The following is a 19,487-nucleotide window of genomic DNA, read 5'->3' on the forward strand; positions in this document are numbered from 1 at the left end:
CAAAGGCCTCTTGCATGTTTCGCCAGTCAACTAAGTCCTGTGCTTGCGCCTACCACTTTATACTCGCACACTTGTTAATCTCATCTGCCCACCTAACTTTTTGTCCCCCCCACTCACACTTGCGTTCTCTGGAAATTCAGTTTGTTAGCCTTAATGACCAGTGGTTATCCTGCCTACGCGCTACATGCCCGGCCCATGTCCATTTCCTCTACTTGATTTCAACAATGATATACTAAACTCCGGATCGTTTACTGATCCTCTCTGCTCTCTTCTTGTCTCTTAAGGTCACAGCTATCATTTTCCTTTCCATCACTCGCTGTGTCGTCGTCCATTTAAACGGAACCCTCTTTGTAAGTCTACAGGTTTCTGCTCCGTAGGTAAGTACCGGCAAGACGCCGCTGGTATATACCTTCTTTTTGAGACATACTGGCAATATACCAGTCATGATTTGACAGTGCTTGCCAAGTGTGCACCACCCCATTTCTATTCATTTAGTTACTTCAATTTCGTCGTTTAGCTCCACGGTCATTACCTGTCCTATGTAGACATAGTCTTTTACAACTTCAAGTGCACTATTACCTATCTGAAAACACTGTTCTCTTCCAAAGTTGTTTCACACTACTTTCATTTTCTGCACATTAGTTTAGGACCCAACATTCTGCTCTCTTTGTCTAACTCGGTAATGATAAGTAGCAATTCGCCCCTGAGTTACTCAGCAATGCAGTGTCAATGGTGAAGTGCGTGTTACTAAAGTACTCTCCACAAATTCTTGGCAACCGTATTTGACTGTTCCTTCGCATCCACTGGGGACTGAAAGCCAAGGGTTAATTGGGCGTCCATATGGGAGGTAGTGGCGAATTATTGCACTAGGGTGGCCAATTCTGCTCTGGTGAGGGAGTGCATTACCGGCAGGTACTCGATAGTGAGACTCCAGACCTTTTCTTTTGTAACGACTTTTTCATCACGATTTCTTAGGTAAATATATGAATATAAATGGTCTGATATTGACCTTCGCACCTAACTTTGTTATTGCATACTAGGCTGATGCGTTATCTCTAAGTACGAATTTTCTCGCTCTTTTTTAGCACTGTAGAGTAACCCCTGACCACCTTTCAGTTCTGAACTTCACATTACTCCTAATTCGCCTGGCCTCCTCTTAACTGTTTTGAACTCCATACTGATTTTAAAAAAACCAAGATGGCTTTGAACTTCTGACCTGGCGAGCTCAGCTGAGTGCTCTGGGTGACCCTCTTTCTCACGCAGTCATTCTCACTTAACTTGTTTTTGTCGTACTCAATTTTTACATTGTTGGTTTCAAAATGTGAGCAATTCGGAAGTGTTAGCGATTCGGGCGATTAGCACTCCTACTTCGAAGTGGTCTGTAAACTGACGAGTTGCACGCTCCTGCTTTGTGACTTATACGGCTACTACTATGTGATGTTACTTTGAGTGTATACGTAGCGGGTGGTTTAAGTTCATGAAAAGAGAAGGCGAAGATTCTATAACGGGTAAGGAATGTAGTATTGCAGCCTTCGAGGCTGCATCATAATTCATTGGCTTTTTGTAATACACTCTAAAGCAAAATTACCCAAAAAAGGAGTAGAGGAGCCCAATTGGCGCGTGATGAACGAATAGACCGTTGAGGAGCAACCACAGAGCAGCCCCCGCATGTCTCCAAACATGCTCCAAAGAGATGAACCGCCCGGGGATTGCAGGCAGCGCCAAAAGCATTGCCAAGGTGACTACCCACCCTTCCCATCCTCTGCTGGCTCAGACTTTCCCCGTATTTTGCTGGTGACGGTTCACGTTGCGTCGCGCTCGGAGTGTTCGAGCACAGCCGCCTGGATTCGATGATCTGAATTACGACGTGGTGCTTCTGTGTATACTTGGGTGAGCGTGGGCTGCTGCTTTTGCGTTTCGCTGCGCCCGTGAAGTCTGGAGAAAGTCTCTACACGCCACCACGCCACGCTGTATATCTCTCGCTTCAAGATAGTCACGACCAACACACGACAGCAACTGTTGGGAAGGCCAATATGGCGGCCGAGAAGGCAGCAGGCCTATCGGATATATACTTCAGTCCAACCCGAGGCAGAAATCAGCTCTGGATTCTTAAGCAAGAAGGTTATCATTCTTATTTCTACTGTATTGTCGAGTGTGGGATACTGATCGCGCTTGACGGCAGCGGGCTCGGTCATGTTGTATATTCCACGCACAAAATGCATCGCGAAGGTCGGCTTCGGCGTCTGCAGTTCGCCTGTGCTTTGCGACCGCCTGGAAATTGGCCGCCATTGCCGTCGGCCTCCCGTACGCTCGCTCATCGAGTGCTCGCCTGTGTTCGCCACCGCGATGAGCTCCGGGCTGACAATATTGGACTGAGACCTCGTCGCTATGCAGGGAAACATCAAAAACACATTGCGGGTTCTCGTAAAAAGCTTGGTTGTAGTATGTCGCGTGCTGTGTGTGTACCAGCATGGGCTGGCGGGGCTTTCGCTAGCGTCGGAACTCACTAAAAATTGTCGCCATTACAGTTCGCTTTCCCGTCAATCGGTCGCAAGCAGCTCGGCGCCGTCCGTTGGCTGCGGCGGCGGACTCGAGTTTGCGCGCTGCACTCGCTCGAATTTGTGGAAAAGGGCTGCATTACCGTCGATTTATTCGGCGCTACCTGCAAATCAGCTCGACACTGATCGTGGCGGCGGCCAAGCGTACGCTCGCTCTCCTGTTCGAAGTTCACTGGCGGCAGACACTCCGCTTGCAGCACCGCGTTTGGTCTCGCGTTCGCTTGCTCGAGCTGATTGACGTCGCTCGCCTAGGACTCGCTGACTTGTTAGCGTCAGGGTGCTCCGCGGAGTTGTGACTGCGGCCGCCGCTCCTAAACTGTGGCGCTACGGGGATTGAAATGAGTCTTTGACGATGTGTGACATCACGTTGAAATTATTAGCATGTCATATCTCACATATGTTTTGATTTCACCTTGCACGTATTTCTCATATGCATTTTTATTCATCCTCTGTCACGTGTGACTCAGTATTTTACATACTTATTGTGCAGCCTTGGGCACACACCATGCTGAAGACTGTGCGCTGGCGTCTGCGATGCCCGTCATCCATTTCTTTCCTCAGAGCAGCTTCAGAACGACTGTGCGAGATGTGAAGGTAAAGTTATTTGTGTGTCATATTTCAACGCTTGTTTTTATACTAACGCGCACGTACTTGTCATACGCGTGCATCTACATCTTCTGTGACGTGTGCCAAACTATTTTTACTATATTATTGTACGTGCAGCCGTGGTAACACAACAGGCAGAAGGCTGCGTGCGCTGGCGCCTGCAATGCCTGTCATCTATCGCTTCCGTTGGAGTAGCTCTACAAGGAGTGAACAAGATTTGACAAGACTGGACGTGTATGTATAAAAATAAAAAAATTCAGTTTCGTACTTTTGTCTTTCGTTGTTGCCGCGACTGCGAAAGCAGATACACATAATTGGCTAACTACTTTTTCACGTGTTCTTTTATGCGCAATTTCTTGCTCTCTGCACAGAAAAGCAGGTGAAAAAGCATTAGGCCTGGCGGAAAATAAACAAAAAACAATGTTTGAACTTGGGACAAAAAGTTGATCCGATTTGCTCAATAAGGTGCAATTGTGAGGACTAAATGTTAGTTCTTTGAGGTGAATTGTGGGACTAATGGTTACTCACTAAGGTTTCAATGTGAGAACTAAATGTCAGTCCCTTGAGCTCGTCTGTGGTGACTAACTGTTAGACCCGGCACCGTTAGTCCTTAAAGGAATTATTGGTTGTGGCAGCCCCATTAACCTCTAAAAGGACGAACCACACGCCTTTTTAACACCCTTTTGCCTTAGAGTGTAGTAGTTACTCTGGTAAACTCTGGTAAACGCATACGGTAGTATACTGTGGTTCTCAGGTGGGAGTCACATATACGTAATAGTATTACATTTATTTATGTTCTAATGACGTACGACAGAAGATGAAAAGGTAAGGAACAATTATTTCTAGTTCTACAGAGCGGCCGAAAGCAAAAAAAAACTTAGTTCAAAAATAATTATGTGTTTTTATTTCTCATTGCATAACGCCAGCTTGAACTGATAGAATCCGACAACTCACAAAACAAGACGCATACACCCAATAAGTTTATGGAACAGGTATAGCTCATATATAGCGTATGTAGTTTCAGGAGCAATCATAACAATACTTTTGGGGAACGCAGCTGGTCTCGGTGGGGCGCTATGTTTTAGTATATTATGAAAATGAGGCCTGTCTTCCGACAGGTTGTTCAGCGTTTATTATATAATATTTCGCCACAAGGGTGAAGCAACGAATGATAAGTTACGCAAAGAAGGACAAGCAGCTCGAAAATGATAGCGCGCTGCAGAATAAAAGACGCATGACAATAGAATGCACATGAGGTGCGAGAACTGTACGGGAGAAGCTTGTGAAAAAGGCGCATCATTTGCAACCACGGCCACTACAGCGACTGAATGCAACTTCGGGCACACAATAGCGAGTTAGGAATGTGCCTACTATGCCACTATTCCTTATTCTCTGAAGCGAGAAGGCTGTACATATTTGTGAGGAAACATGTGCACTTTTGGGGGGCTTCGTCTGAGAACAATTCAGTTACGGCTAAGCCATTCGTGATGACTGGAAAGCCTTCAACCCTATATTAGTCACACAATTGAAATAGTACCCAACGTGCCTGTTTGAGGTTCCTATTTTCTTGCCTCACTACTGCGCTTTTTTAACGCGGTTTCTTGCTTCACATGACGGCTCTATAGAATTTATTCCCAAAGCAGCATAAATTACTGGTGTGGCTTTATACACTGCCAAGCCGAGGACCCAAGTTCAAAACCAGAGAGATGTGAGATATTATTTTCTCATTGTGCGCGACGGTAGTTGTGGACGCCGGTCATGACGGCAGGGATGCACGCCACATAAAATGTTTGTTGTTGTGATCTCATAAGAGCTTTCACTGCAAAATACAGCAAGCATGGTCGGAGGTTTACCCTGTCGAAAACATGGAAGAGGGTCAAGTGAAGAACAACAATAGAGTTGGTGTGTTACAAAGAAGTGGTTTTGTTGCGATAGCGATTGTATTTGGCTGCTGGCGTCAACGTCACTTACCGCATATGAATACGTACCTATATATATGTATGTTAACGTAAAAAGAAAAATAATCGAGAAAAGGTCTCCAGCGCGCGGAAGCGGACGTCAAACCTCCGAGTCGTGAATGTGAGACGTTAACAACTGAGCCACGGAGGAGCACCTCCTTCGATGTTCAAACAGCCAGCTATTTATTGCTACTATTTAACGCTGCTGACTGGTCTCTCGGGGGGAGGGGGAAAACTGTCGTCGTGTTTTCAGCATTACCAGCAACATGGCGCAGTGAGCGCGCATCGACGCATCGTCACGACGCGGCCGCGCGTGCTCTGTTCTCCCACGCGTATATCCAGGGATAGGAGAAGGTTGGCGCTCGCTTTCGCATTCTTATCTCGTGGTAGGGAGGATCGTACGGCTTCGTTAGATGGAACGAATATGTGGTAGTTACCGGGCGCACAATGGTCAATGCAATTGTTGCACAGTCTCAGTTTGCGAAGAGGGCGCGCTTTTCAGACACAGCAAAGTAACAATGAAGACGCCTATTTGTGTTCAACTGTACCTGTGAGTACGTTTCGTGCGTCATTTGTGCGTGAGAAACACGGGGCACGTTTCAATCTGCTTGCCAGTCGGCGCGTGACCTTCTAAATTGTCGCTATAGCGTTCATTGCTTCGGTTTCGAGGCAAAGCTGTGCCTTTTTTTCCCGTAAACTCTTTCGATTATTAAAGTGTTGTCGCTTGTTAACAGATCACTATTTCAACTAAACCTATTCGTTGACATTTTACGTATAGAATAAAATTCTACACTCACATATAAAGCTCTTTATATGACTGCTTATGTATTTTTTGGATTTCATAAACCGCTTTTACTTCCTATTAGCTGTAGGGGGGGGGGGGTGTAGAGTTCCAGCAAGCTTGCCGACAAGCACCACTGTGCTGAGTGTTAGCGTGTTAGAAATACATTTGTGTTTTCTTAACCATTCATAAGGTACCCCTCAAAATGACTTAACCCGCGGGAACGCATGTCAGTTCTTCTATGTTGTTTGAGTTACATTCTACCAAATGCTTTCAATTGAATTCGTAAAATGAAGGATATTCGAAGGTTTAAAAAGGGACCCTCACCAACGATTACTGTTTACCTACCATGAAGACATAATCAGCACTGGTAATAACAAATATTATCAAAACGTGGTACCCGAAATGTCTCGTTGGTTCTTCATGGTTTTTATCACAGAATTCAGCCCTGGCAACAGGTGATTTGAGTGCGTAGCACCCTACGGTTCCGGGCTGTCGTTAGCCCTCACCATTTTCTGCCGTAAGTATTGTTCATAGGCAAAATAAAGAATGACAAAGCCATCTTAAGCATATCGAGCACGGGCTAGAGCCCAGAAAAAAGATTTCTTCCTCTTGTTTTCTGAACGCCGTGATGAGAATAATTGCGAAGCATGCCCCTTAGGGGCCTAGGTTTTCGTGTGCTGCCATGTGCTATCAACACTTGTGAAGAAGTAGAAAGAGAGAGAAAGAAACGAAAAAAAGTATAGAGAGCACATAAAGAGAGAGAAAGATATAAATCAAAATTCATAGAAGAAAGAAATGTTAAAAAAAGGAAGACTACAAAAAGAAACAAAGACTGGAGGAAAGAAAGAGAAAGGCCCAAGAAATACAAAGAAAACTGTGGTGGATCTATGCAGAAGGTATAATATTCATGTTAATATCAATAATAATGCATAATGACCCTATAATATTATCTTTATTATTATTATTTGAGTCACGTTTGCTGGTAGTCAACATAACGACTACACTGTCTGGTCTGAATAGAAAAAAAACAAGTATTGAGCTCTTTGTTTTTCGTACGTTATTTTTCTCTTGGTCGTGAATGTTCATTACAAAAAAAAATGGCTCACTGACTCTTGTAATCAATTCCTGGCCAGTTCTCCGGAATGGGTATAAGTCATATTTGAGGCATCATCATTGTCATGATCGTCTTCTGCCCTCCCTTCTGGCTGGAGCTTAGCGCCTTCAGTGCAAAGCTGCCTTAGACCTTAACTATCTACTTTCCACAAAACGCTATAGGCACAAATGTGGTCTCTTACAACGAGTGCCTTGTAGGTGCACATAACGCAATGGTCCTCGCTCGGGTGTTAAACAATAAAAATGAGTATTTCGGTATATAATGCCTTGCATATAGGCCACATAGTCGGTAGGGACCAGGCGCATATTTTCTTTAAGCAGCCTGAGGGTAAACATAGGGCTATGTGGAATAATACGTGTTTTAGGTTGTAGTTGTAAGTACTATAAACAAAAGAACAGTTACCATGTCTTTTTCGTCTGGTTTCGTGTCCTGTTTATTGCCTCTATATTCGACATAGCTAGCTCCTCGAGGGACTGCATGATTGTCATGGAATTGCATAAGTTATTATGCCTTATGTATTCATGCATTACTACATAAATGTAGGGAAGTATAGTTGTGTTAGGGAAGTTTTCGCTCACGGGCGGGCTCCCCGACCCGGGTTGTTGTGTGACAATATGCTCCGCCCTTCTCGCTAATATTACAATATTTCTGGGGTCCTATGTTTTGAGAATCACGATAATCGCATGAAAGGTGCAGTACTAGGAGGGCCCGGAAATTTCGACCACCAGACGTCATCAAAACGAATGAAACCTAAACTTGTAATTTTTTTCCCTTGAAATGCTGCCACCATGAATGGCACTTCAACCCGCGGCTTACGGCTCTTCGGTGGAGCACTATTAACTACTACGGCCTTGTTGACGAGGGCCCTCTTACTGTTTAACAAAAAACTTTATATGTCTCGGGCGGGCACCGCCTTGAATAAAAATATGGGCCGTCGTAGAAGTAGTCACACAACCGCCTACACGACTCGTAGATCTAGGCACACCAAGGGAACCTTCACATTGCATTCGTCACATCAGGGAGTAATATCTGCAGCTAAGTGAATTGCTTTGTCAAGAAATCCCTGAATCACAATGTGCAAATATTCATTATAGATTGCGGGGACTGTTTGGGCATCAGAGTGAAGCACAGACGTTCTAAGTCTTCTCCTTAGCACCACCGAGCGTTTATTCACGCGTGATGTATTATCCTACGGGTTTCTTTTTATATATAATGTTCTCTGTATAAAAACTATCTAGGTTCAACATATTGGTCATAGATGAATTAGAATGTGAAATAACACAAATAGAAAGCATAAAGAGGATAAAATAGATTTATTTTTATTTAGGCTTAGTTTATGTATGTTTTTTTTTGTTCTAATTCACCTGCAGTGCCTATCTGCCACCATCACGCAGAAGCAAAATGTATATATTCACGATGCCTTGCAGGCAGTGAAGACGCAAGGTTATGTTGGAACTAAGCCAAAATAAATGTTTAAAAGAAGCACTGTGATCGTGGACGCAATGCAGCAGTCATCATCCTCGTAATCGCACCAGGAGTTATCCCTTGGTAAAGCTTCAGAGCGCAGCCCGTGAAGAAGTAGGCACGTGGCCGTGCTTGCTCTCTCAGCGGTAAAGGGTTCAGCAAGATGCATATATTTCTCGAGGTTACTCTTCGAGCCAGGTGTCACCAGACATGTCACACCGGGTTTTACCGAATCGTTTTCAGGGGATTTCGTTCTACTGTATTTTGCGTTACGCATCACTTGGCGAGAATGGTAATTGCATCTACGGTAGGTATTTGTGCGGAGCGGATAATAACCAGTTGTTACTGGGGCGTGTCTTTGAAAAAAAAAGTATAAAACACTGGTGGGTGGCTCCTCTTCCTTGGTTTGACAAACCGGTCAGCGGCTGTAGAGGTAATCGACCTTGCTTTTGAGACTGTCCATCTCATCTTTCAGAAGCAGCGCCTCGGCACACTTCAGGAAGTACTCGTTCTTGAAGCAGTTGTCCCTGCGTAGATGAACAAAATGTAGATGCCAAATAAGACCGATCAGATTATCAACGCTGCTTGACAGAAATATTAGTATGCAAAATCTCGATACCACATTTTAGCTTGACTAACTGTGCTTAACAATTGTTCATGCGTATAATCACGAGTGAGTGCCCGTCGATGAAGCGTTCTGTGGCTACTTATGCCATGTGAAATCACTAACTGGGAGCTACCTAATCATTACCCACCAATTGGTTTTGGGTAGAATTAGCTAAGAAACAGGATAGCACTGCTTTCGCACACTGAAGGTTGCAGGGTTGCTGGCCTCGTTTTATATTATTGTTTATTTTAACTTTTAAATTAAAATAACATAACACTCCTCAAAACAGCGTGGACTGCACAAAGATTTCTAAAGAATGGCTGATGTTCCGAAAAACGTGGGCACTATAACTACAATTCTGACCTCCGTTTCATTGAGGAAGTTGTACTTTCCGGCAGGCTGACGTGCTGTTATTAGAAAGTGGAATTCATCGAAGTATTTTAATTCTCAAAATCGACTCGAAGCTATAAATGAAATGTTCATATTACTACATTATTAATTATATTAACATTGAAATAAACAAGTAGTGCCACGCAAAATTAATCAATTGCACGCTGCAGGAGAGACGACAGTTCGGTAACAATATAGGCAGTGGTAATCAGTGTAAGCCATCAAAATTCATCCCTAGCTTTAGGCTTCGCCAATGTTAAGTAACATTTGTTCACTGGTAATGTCAGCCAGTACCTACAGCACACCTGCCAACGTTTAGTGACAAATAAACAGCACTGTGCGGTACTGTATATATTTTGTCTGCACTAGCAAGCACCAGCCATCATGAGCGAAAGTTAACATACAAAAAAAACAATAGCCGACTGTGAGCCAGCTAGTAGCAATCGCCAGCCAACAACGGCAACCATTTGCCCGCATTAGAAGACGTAAGAAATTAAGAGCAATCCCTAGCCCAGCTTTCCCTCCCATTAGGCGGCTGTAACCTGCGACGGCATTTATATACCGATTCTTCAAAGCAATTTTTCCTGTATATCAAGATTTTTTATGCAGACGTTCGGCTGTCATCGTGTCAGTTCGAGGAGTCTGGTAGTGTACCTGCATAGGTTGTAGGCCTCCGGGTTTTGATACAGCTGGTAGCACTCTTCGCATACTCGCTCGAGACGGGCCAGGTATGATTGCTCAAAGTTGCCACGGCAGCCGAGCTCGTGGAAGGAGCGCTTGTGCAGGTTGCGCGCCGCGCAGACGCTGGGCTGCGTCAGCACCATAAACGAGCACACGAGCAGCGCAGCCGTGAGCCAACGAACGAGCACCCCCAGGAAGCCAGCACTCATCTGCGAATGCGAAAAATAAAAAGCAAGCTTTTAGACTCGAAGCGTCTCATGATTGAGCTCAATCCGGTGTGCGGCGTGACTGCCCTTACAGCGTATGCAAGCCCCTCCCCCTCTTTCCTCTCCCACGCTACTTGATTTCTCTCCTCGTAACGCCGACGCAGGCAGTGCCTGCTGTCATACACTCGCGCCCCCTTCTATCTCCTTTAAGCATCTCTCCAAGTGGAATTTACACCCCCATCTCCAACGCTCCTCCCCTCTCTCACTTCGCAACTCCAACACAAGCAGCATCTGCTGGAGAGTTTGATTTTTAAAAAAATTGACTGGTCGCAGTGCAGAACCCTTCACTGGCGACCCCTATGTATAAGCACTATATCTTGACTTTCAAGGTAGGGTCGATGAGAGATTTTTCCTGTACGTTGATGAACATTGAACATTTGCAGCATGCGCGTTAACTAAAAGTGGACTGCGGGTCTCTGTATCCAATCGGAGTCGCCTGCCTTTCGTTGCCCATAGCAGAGGTTGGTAAGTTCTAGTTGAGAATGCTGGTCCATCGTGCATGCTTTGCGCCTCCCCAGGTTTCTCTCCTGCGGAAAGCCGCGATGAGTGCCAGCATCAACGCCGCAGTCAGCGTAAGCGTTGGTGCCCGCTGCTTCGCATCTCACATGGTTTCCTTTACTGAGAGGTGGTGCATTTTTTTCAATAAGCGAGTTTATGCTAACACACAGGCTGCACAAAGCCTTTTAAAGCAAAATAGGCGCTAATAGTTATCTGTATCCGACATTCCTTTCGGGACATGCGTGACCGAACAGGAGGTACAAAGAAAGCGTATTATATATTGTCATAGATCGTGGCGTTGATGAAGACAGCAGACGGCGTGTTGGAGCTGAAACTTCTTATTTACGTGAATGTGTTCCCGATACTTGAAACCTCTTACCGTAGAAATACACGCTGTATACAGTGAGAATGGCGAACAGTGCGTCGGCTATGAATGGAGCTGATTTGTGGTAAGGCGCGTTGGCGCTCACGCACGTGGCATCGAACATTTCGGCGTTATTACTGGTGGTCGCGTTTGTTCGAGAATGAGCTCAGCTGTTCCTATTCATCAGCTTAAGTCGAACAGCAGATCCTCGCCCTACCACGGTGGTCTAAGGGGTTAAGCTACTCAGCTGCTCACTTGCAGGTCGTGGGATCAAATCCCGGCTGCTGCGGCTGTATTTTTGATGGAGGTGGAAATGTTATAGGCCCGTATGGTCAGATTTTATTGTACATCAAAGAAACCCAGGTGGTCGAGATTTCCGCAGCCTTCCACTATGGCGTCTCTCATATTCATATGGGAGTTTATGACAATGAACCCCCCAAATCATCATCAAAGCAGATCGTCAATTCACCTAAATTGCTGCGACACTTTCTGGCGCGCATTGGGCGAGGCAGTATCTATACATGCAATGGGCCGGTATAATAAAACAGAATGAAAGCAGCGTGGGTGGAAATATGAAAATACATATTAAAAACCGTCGTAATCACTGGTGAAAAAAGTAAAAGACTGTGTCCTAATGAAATTTGCCTGAGCGAGGGAGAAAGACAGCAGGAAGTTAAATGCGCAGATAAGAACAAAAGACTGAGCTATTTGTATAGATGATACAAAAGATTGCGCAATGCTCTCAAGAATTGACAAAGAACTGAAAAAAATACAGATGATCGCTGCAAAGTGCCAAGTAGAAAACAAAGATCATTGACGGAATATTGTGGGCGAAGTACGCGTTGTGCAGTGTAAATGAGAGAAACACGAGGGATACGTGTGCCCTGAATTTTACATGGTCATGTTTGTGGCGGTGAAGATATGAGTTAACCGCAGTACTAGTGAAGTGGTACAACATCCGCCTCAAGTGCTATCATCCTTTTGTCAATGAGACAAGAGGTGCTGTGGTGTCACATTGCAATGTCCCTCCGTAAGGTAGTTTTACCTATTTATACTGTATCTTTCATTCTCCTTGAGAACAGAGTCAAACAATGATATCGTCACAGTGCCCATTGTGCGAACCAAGCACATCCTGCATGTGATCGTACAGCCCTCACACAAGGCAGACGCAGTTTTTGTAGGGTTATGTACTTAACTCAAAGAAGGCCACTAATACGATAAGCGCATATTCTTTGTTTTCGACCAGAAAAGCTGGGTGATTATCATGACATTAGGTGATCTGCATGAATAATATTAGTGCAGTGATTTAGTATGGTGACTTGAACATGCCATGTACAACCTTAGGTGGAGGCCTTTTTTGAAATAAAAGTTATTTGTTGGCATGCAGCCCTGTGTTCACTGTATCGGCCTCTGCCTCTCAATCGTCTCGTTTTTTTTTTGTCGTTTTAGTGGCTTTTTTTTTCACAACTAGGCATGTACCAACGTTACTCTACCTTCGTGGCGTCTCAAGCCTGGTAAGAAAAAAGGCTTGAGACGCCACGTTCGGCTCATATAAAACTGAGCTGCATCTGCTAGCGAGGTAAATCGGCAGATTTTAAAGAACGCACGTTGCCAGGAGAAACATGCAAGTCACTGTTCCCTGCAAAGCAGGAGTAGTGTACGAGACCAGACGTCATCCAGAGGCTTTTACATGTGACAAACGGATCGGTGTGTTATTGCCTGGCTACGAGAACATGCTAGGAATCTTGAAATGAAGACAGGCGGCGATTTCGCGATTCATTGCGCTAGCGGCTGGTGTAGCCCCTATTTCAACAGACGCGCGTTATTTCCAGTTACGGTGAGTCCAGAACTCAATAAACTTACGACGCTTTCAAAATGCATAATGTTGGATCAGCATGTGTCGGTGCACCCTGACAGCATTACCAGACAAGAATAAATAGCTGTACTAATACGTATATGCAAGGTATTACATGATAGAGCACAAGCGCTTTTTATTCCCCCCCTTTTTTTATTATGTGAAAACGCGTATTTATTCATGCTTGCGCAAATAAACGCATGGTTGATGGTTCAGCGCTTGGTTGCGTCTCTTTCTGTCATCGTTGTTGTCACTCTCTTTCGCACTGATAATACCAACTTGCCCAACAAGCAACACTCTTGTAGGGATATGTAGTGAGTGAGTGAGTTTTGTGACGCTAAAATGATGAGATACGTGGGGTTTATTGCACCAAAATCACCATAGTGGCGCTAACTTACAAACATATGAGCGCAAAGGCGTGTTTACCTGATGGCGTGTTTCATGCGACTTTTCGATCTTCCCTAAAACAGCTGTCACATTTTGTTGAGACACTGTCAAAGACCACTCGAAAAAGTTTCAAGAGCCTTATTTTATCCCCGTACAAGCTTCGTTTCCTGAACAAGCAGTGCAATGACGTCTGTATTGAAGAAATTGTTCAACAGCTCTGCTTGGGCAAAGAAAAACTATCACATCTATCACGTGTACGCAGAGCGTGGTGTGGCTTTGTCTTAATGTCTTGCATTTTTTGGTGAGTTCTAGACTTGGGTCACCAAGGCGACGAACCGGGCCAGTTGGTACTTGTTGATACGCATAAAATGCGAGTGAGAAACACGAAAATGCAGGAAAGCCATTACAAGAGAAAATTTTCTCAAACGTTCTAGGTTAACAAAAGTGAAAACTGTTGTGCACATGTCACAGACACGTGAGTGCACCTGTTCGCTAAAGAGATGACCTTTCTAGACACCAAAATATGTGATTAAGATTGTGTTCTTTATGACGTATGACTGCTTGGCACATGTGCGCGCGCTTTGTTTTCGTTTAAAGCAATATTTTAACCAGTTTATGTGCCAGCCTGTTGCGTCATGCTATTCATCTGTTTCCTCGTTGCCCGCTGGCTTTTTATGTGCATGTACTTGTGTGATTTTGGCTTACTGACTGTCGTCGTTGTCTTCACCGGATGAGGACCACTTGTCTCCCGCTCAAAAAACAATTCCCAGCAAACAAACCGTGTAAACACTGCAGCTACGACGTTTCAATGACATCGCCCTCTGGCACCTTATTTATTATGTTTCATGATTGTTACTCAGCTGTGTTTTAGCCTGTTTAGTTTCTCACCTACTATGAGCTGGGCAAAAAATTGCCCGCAGCTTCCCTCGGGGGAACACTCAGGAGGATGCGGAGCATATAATTGGTTAACGGGGTGTTAAAGTGCGACTTACTTGGGTCGATTGCTAAATTGGTTAACGTGGTTGTGGAATGGGGTGTTAAATTGCGACTTACTTGGGTCGATGGCTAAATTGGTTAACGTGGTTGTAGGAGGGGGTGTTAAATGAGTGAACACGTACACACGTATGCGAAAGGGCGGCGCTGGTCGAAGGGACGTCGATCATTGTGTTTGTGGATTCGTTGGAATTCATTTCACCGCGACCTTGCATGTCGACGCGCCGTACAAACCAACCGACGAGCGGCAACTGAGCGAGCGAGCGCCGACCTTGAGTATATATACAGCGCGACGGCGCATGCACTGTCAGCTGTCGAATGTTCGAAAAGGGGGAGAAGCGCAACGGCGCGTGCGCGCGCGTCAGCTGCCGATGTTCTCGAAGCGCGACAGCGCATGCGCGCGCGTCAGCTGCCGATGTTCTCGAGGCGTGACGGCGCATGCGCGCTACACTATACAGCTAGCGAATGTTCGTGAAGACGAGAAGCGCACGCGGTGTGTAGAGGAGGGGTGCACAGATGGTGGAGGAGTGAAGCGCGCGTGGTGTGTAGAGGAGGAAGGGATGCACAGATGGTGGAAGAAGGAGGAGGAAGCTTGCGGACGGCGCCGCACTACAAGCCTCGAGTATTAGATGCTCCGCATCTAAAAAGATGTCGCAGCAATTTGAAATCACAGAAATGGTAATACATCTTCTTCCTCTCCTGGGTGGTCATCGCTAAGAGTACGCGTTCACCAAAATGAATCAGTCCACACGCGGCAATGACCAGAGGAAGCGACATGTAAGCTAAGACACTCCACATACCTGCTCGATTTGCTGTCGGTAGGGTTAGTCCTCCGCTAAGAAGTAACAATATTACAACCAATCAAAGAAGTGTCGTACATGAAGGACAGTGAGCATATATGGGTTGAATCAGCGTAGCATTAACGCCCGCAGAGCATAAAGTGACCGGATGGAAGTGTTTTTGCTGTAAGCTCTAGACCAGCACAAACATAAACGCCATCAACCTACTAGTCATCAACAGAAAGGGGGCGGGAGAGGAATCCCTACCTCTGTTACAGCATCTCGGTAGAGGCCCACATAGTAGAAACGCGTGTATGTAAATTTAAGTCCATGTAAAGAGCACTAGACAATGGAAATTTCTGGAGCCTTCCTTTAGGATGCTCATTATATTCCTATTGTTGTTTTGAGATGCGAAGCCTCAACTATAATCATTGTAAGTGTAGAAAGGGTAATGATACAGCTGGGCACAGTTCCAGTGGCCAATTTCTTGATATGCTTGCTTGAAGAAAAATACACACAACTATTCCATTCATTTAACTTAGTCACAGTATTCAATCCTAACAGTCACGTTTTTTGTTTTATTTTGCGAGAGCTACGCTGTGACAACCCTTTCATGTGTCTCATCGACATTTTACAGAACGTGTGTTGTTTGTTTTGACACTGTAGCATGTGTTTGTCAGAGTTTTATTCAAAGAAGGGTGAGAAAAGCACAACCATGGCAAACGGTAGTGACTGCTGTACCTAAACCTACACTTACAAGATTACCTCGTTGAATCCAGTCTGCACTCTAACGATCCCCCTCCCGTATTCACGTAATTGTGGTGATTGCCCCGCCGCAGTGGTCTAGTGGCTAAAGTGCTCGGATGCTGAGCCGCATGTAGCGGGAACAAATTCCTGCCGCGGAACTGCATTTACGATGGAGGCAAAATAGCTGTAGACCAGTGTGCTCGGATTTGGGCGCAAGTTGAATAACCCCAATAGACGGAAATTTTCCGAGCCCTCCCCCACGGCGTCTCTCATAATCATGTGGTCGTTTCAGGAAGTTAAACCACACATATCAATCAAATCAACAAATGTGTTAATTACATTCATTAAAAGGGACCTTACTCTTCTTTTTCTAAGGTTTGCAAGTATTTGCTTCATGTATCTGTATTGTATTCCCTCGCTCCTTTAGCAGCGCAGGAAGTGCTCACAGTATGCACAGTTAAAATAAGTAAATGTAAATTTTGTTTCAAGTGCAATGTTGTGCCGATTTACCTCTTAGCATAATATGGTCAAAACTTAGAGCTACTTTACTTCAGAAAAACCAGCGACCATGGCTTAACATTTCGCAGCAGGAGCTTGATATTGCCGGTTCGTCCATCTATGTTCGTCCGTTCTCTTTCAAGTCCGGCTCTCCTTGCAAGCGCAAGCGTAATCTCCAAGCCGCGGGAAAAAGGCACAAATGGCTGGTTGCCCATGTGGGCGCCGACGATCACGGCACTTGCGAAAAAGGCATAGCCGGTGGTGGAGGGCAATGCGGGGGTCAATGTTCCTGTTGTGCGCGTCGCGTTGCCTACAGATGCCATCCACTACAACCTGTGCATGTACAGAAGAACTACGGAAGATGATTTCGGGGCGAAGCTCCTTATAGCGGCCCTTCTTCGTCCCTCGTAGCCGTTGTAATGTGTAATAAGTATAACATTTTGACCTCCAAGGTGGTGCCTGTGAGAGATTTTTTCTGTTCGTTGTTGTACAATAAAAGATAGCTCTCACTGTACAAGCCAATGGCTGCTAAGGGGGAATGAGAGACATGAGCATTCCACTTTTAGTTAACGCGCACGCGAAGATCCCCATCAGCAGCCATTGGCATGTACATTGAGCACTATCTGACAAGAAAGAGTTGCTACGTTATACTCGCTGCGTGCAACCTCCTTAGTTTTAGAAAGGTTTAGCGAGCGTTGAGCCGCAGTGCCATGAACACAATGAACTAGTATATACCATGAACTCGAGGTGGTTAAAGGTGGGAAGCAGACCCGAAGCGCGAGCCGTAAGACAGTGTGCGTGTGCCACCTCTCGTTTAGTCCTTGGAATGTCCGCTGGATGGCCGTGCTTCTATATGGGGAATATATGATGAAAAGGTGCGAGATGGTGGTACTTGGAGTGTTGAATATATGGACGAACGGACACACAGACAGATGCATGGATGGACGCATGAACGGACGCAGGGGCGGATGCATGGACGAACGCAGGGACGGACGCACGAACAGACCCACGCACGGATGGGCGGATGGACGCATGGATGGTCACACAGACACACGCATGGACGGACGGATGCAAGAACGAATGGACAGACGAATGCTTCGCCCCAGTCTCCATCACTCACTTCGTGGATAGGCTGCTAATTTTTTTTTTCATAAGCAGCGTACAGTGGAGTTTCGCTGTGTGACTACAGCACCCGAATGCAAAGCGTAAGGAATAAAAAAAAACAATCATGAGACGACGTTGTTTCAAATGAAACGTGACACGCCCGTCTCCCTCTCTGCATGATTGTGACCTGGTTACGGGAGGGGACGAGTGCTCGCATTCAACTCATGTCTGTTTTCTGCCTGCGTCTAGCGGGCAGTATCAGCGAACTAGGATCGGGGGAATTCAGGCAAAGCAGCTCCTTCTGGTCAGTGCACGGTAATTATAGCAAATGCACTCACCTTTAGAGTAGCTCAGTCGCACGGTGAGATTTGAAGAAGAAATAGAGTTGCGATGCTCGAAGGCTCGGTTGGACTTGTTCTTTACGGCAGCAGGATTTCCCTCGTATGTATAAATGGCCCGTGGGTATACGGGAAAAAGGGGAGACAGAGGAACTGAAGCCGTGGACGACAAGTTTGTAGAATGTGTCTCCCGACTCTTCAAGGGGCACCAAAGGCCTCTTTTGTACCCTAGATGAGCCGGGAGAAGGGTAGGCAGAGAGGAACGGGGGCGTCTGGTGGAAAGTCACGTGGTGTACTGCGTCTTTCCTTACCTGTTTTTCTCTTTCACTATCTTCATCATTAAACTACGAGTGCTTCTGTTCCGTAAAATAAAAGGAAAAAAAGGAACGCCGGTGTCATCAGCCATGCCTAACGGTTTCCTTCCTTGGGCATTTAGGTTATCATTGTCGTTAGCCACTTTCTCGTGTTTTCCGGACCACTCCCCCTTAGCTCCATTTGCTTCCTTTCACTGAATGAAAACCGCGTCCAATCAAGTGCTTTCAACTTGCAAGCGTCTCCCCGCATCCCACTCGTTGTAATTGCCCTGGTTTCGTTTGATTTTCTTTTTGCGGTATTGTGTATTGGTGCCTGTGTATGTTTTAGTTAAACATTTATTTGTTTTCATTATTCGAACTGAATGGAGCTTTCAAGAGCTATCGCAGGAGTGGGGCGCTGGATACGGAGAAGAGTAACTAAACAAGAAACAGTGGATATGAATATGAAAAATTGTCAACATGGAGTAGAAATTCGGTGTAATGTAAAGACCATACATTCTCGAAAAATCATTCGACACTTCAAGGGTACTCTGAAAAAAAAAACAGCAAGGTTGCAGTGTTACAAAAAAATATGTTCAATTTAAGGTGAAGTCTTTGTATGTAGCTATACCCTAAGTTATAGTGAGAAGTAATGAAATTAATTCAAAATAAAACCGGAAATATGATTGCAGACGACGCGTCGATATTCAATGAAGCGTTTTCTGAATGCTAAGGAGTGAAACCTTCCACTGTGGTTTTATATGAAGAAGTGGCCATATGTGGGTATGTTTTTTTCATGTGTTTAATTTTAAGTTATTACCGTGACGTTGGAGTGAGTTTTCTCTCCATAGTTAATTACAATAACAAGGCAAACAATACCCAGAGGTCAGAGTTAGAAAGCAGCCACAGGCGCTCAACATTTCGTAAAAGAAAATCAGTTATAATACTACTGAAAATATTGCCTCACCATTTAGGCTCTGACACCGTTATATGGTTATGGGGTAAGCTGCACAGCAGAGCTTTACAATTTTGGTCTTCTGGTGTTTTTAGGAAGCATTGACATGTTACGATTTCTGTAGCCTTTGTATTTTATTGAGATGCAACTGCAGAGTCCAGTATACAATCTGAGACTTTCGGGTCCGCAGATGGGCGCCGTGACCACTGTACCACGGAAGTGAACGTGGCATAATGTTTAGCGGTATG

At 45.2% G+C, this 19,487-nt stretch overlaps 1 protein-coding gene across 1 annotated transcript; it reads right to left on the minus strand.

Moving 5' to 3' along the window:
• Positions 1-8,323: 8,323 nt before the first annotated feature.
• LOC119181039 (crustacean hyperglycemic hormone) lies at positions 8,324-18,183 on the minus strand. The gene is made up of 3 exons (XM_037432211.2): positions 17,992-18,183; positions 10,136-10,371; positions 8,324-9,011 (listed from the first exon to the last, which is right to left on the minus strand). The coding sequence occupies exons 2-3, from the start codon at positions 10,369-10,371 to the stop codon at positions 8,903-8,905; spliced, it is 345 nt and encodes a 114-aa protein (XP_037288108.2). The 5' UTR covers positions 17,992-18,183; the 3' UTR covers positions 8,324-8,902.
• Between the last annotated feature and the right edge of the window lie 1,304 nt (positions 18,184-19,487).

The sequence above is a fragment of the Rhipicephalus microplus genome, chromosome 10 (assembly GCF_043290135.1).
Source record: "Rhipicephalus microplus isolate Deutch F79 chromosome 10, USDA_Rmic, whole genome shotgun sequence".
Lineage (NCBI taxonomy): Eukaryota > Metazoa > Arthropoda > Arachnida > Ixodida > Ixodidae > Rhipicephalus > Rhipicephalus microplus.

Coding starts and splice junctions, on each gene's coding strand:
- LOC119181039 (XM_037432211.2), bottom strand. CDS start 10,371: ATGAGTGCTGGCTTCCTGGGGGTGCTCGTTCGTTGGCTCACGGCTGCG. Junction 9,012..10,135: donor GAGGCCTACAACCTATGCAG/GTACACTACCAG, acceptor TCATCTACGCAG/GGACAACTGCTTCAAGAACG.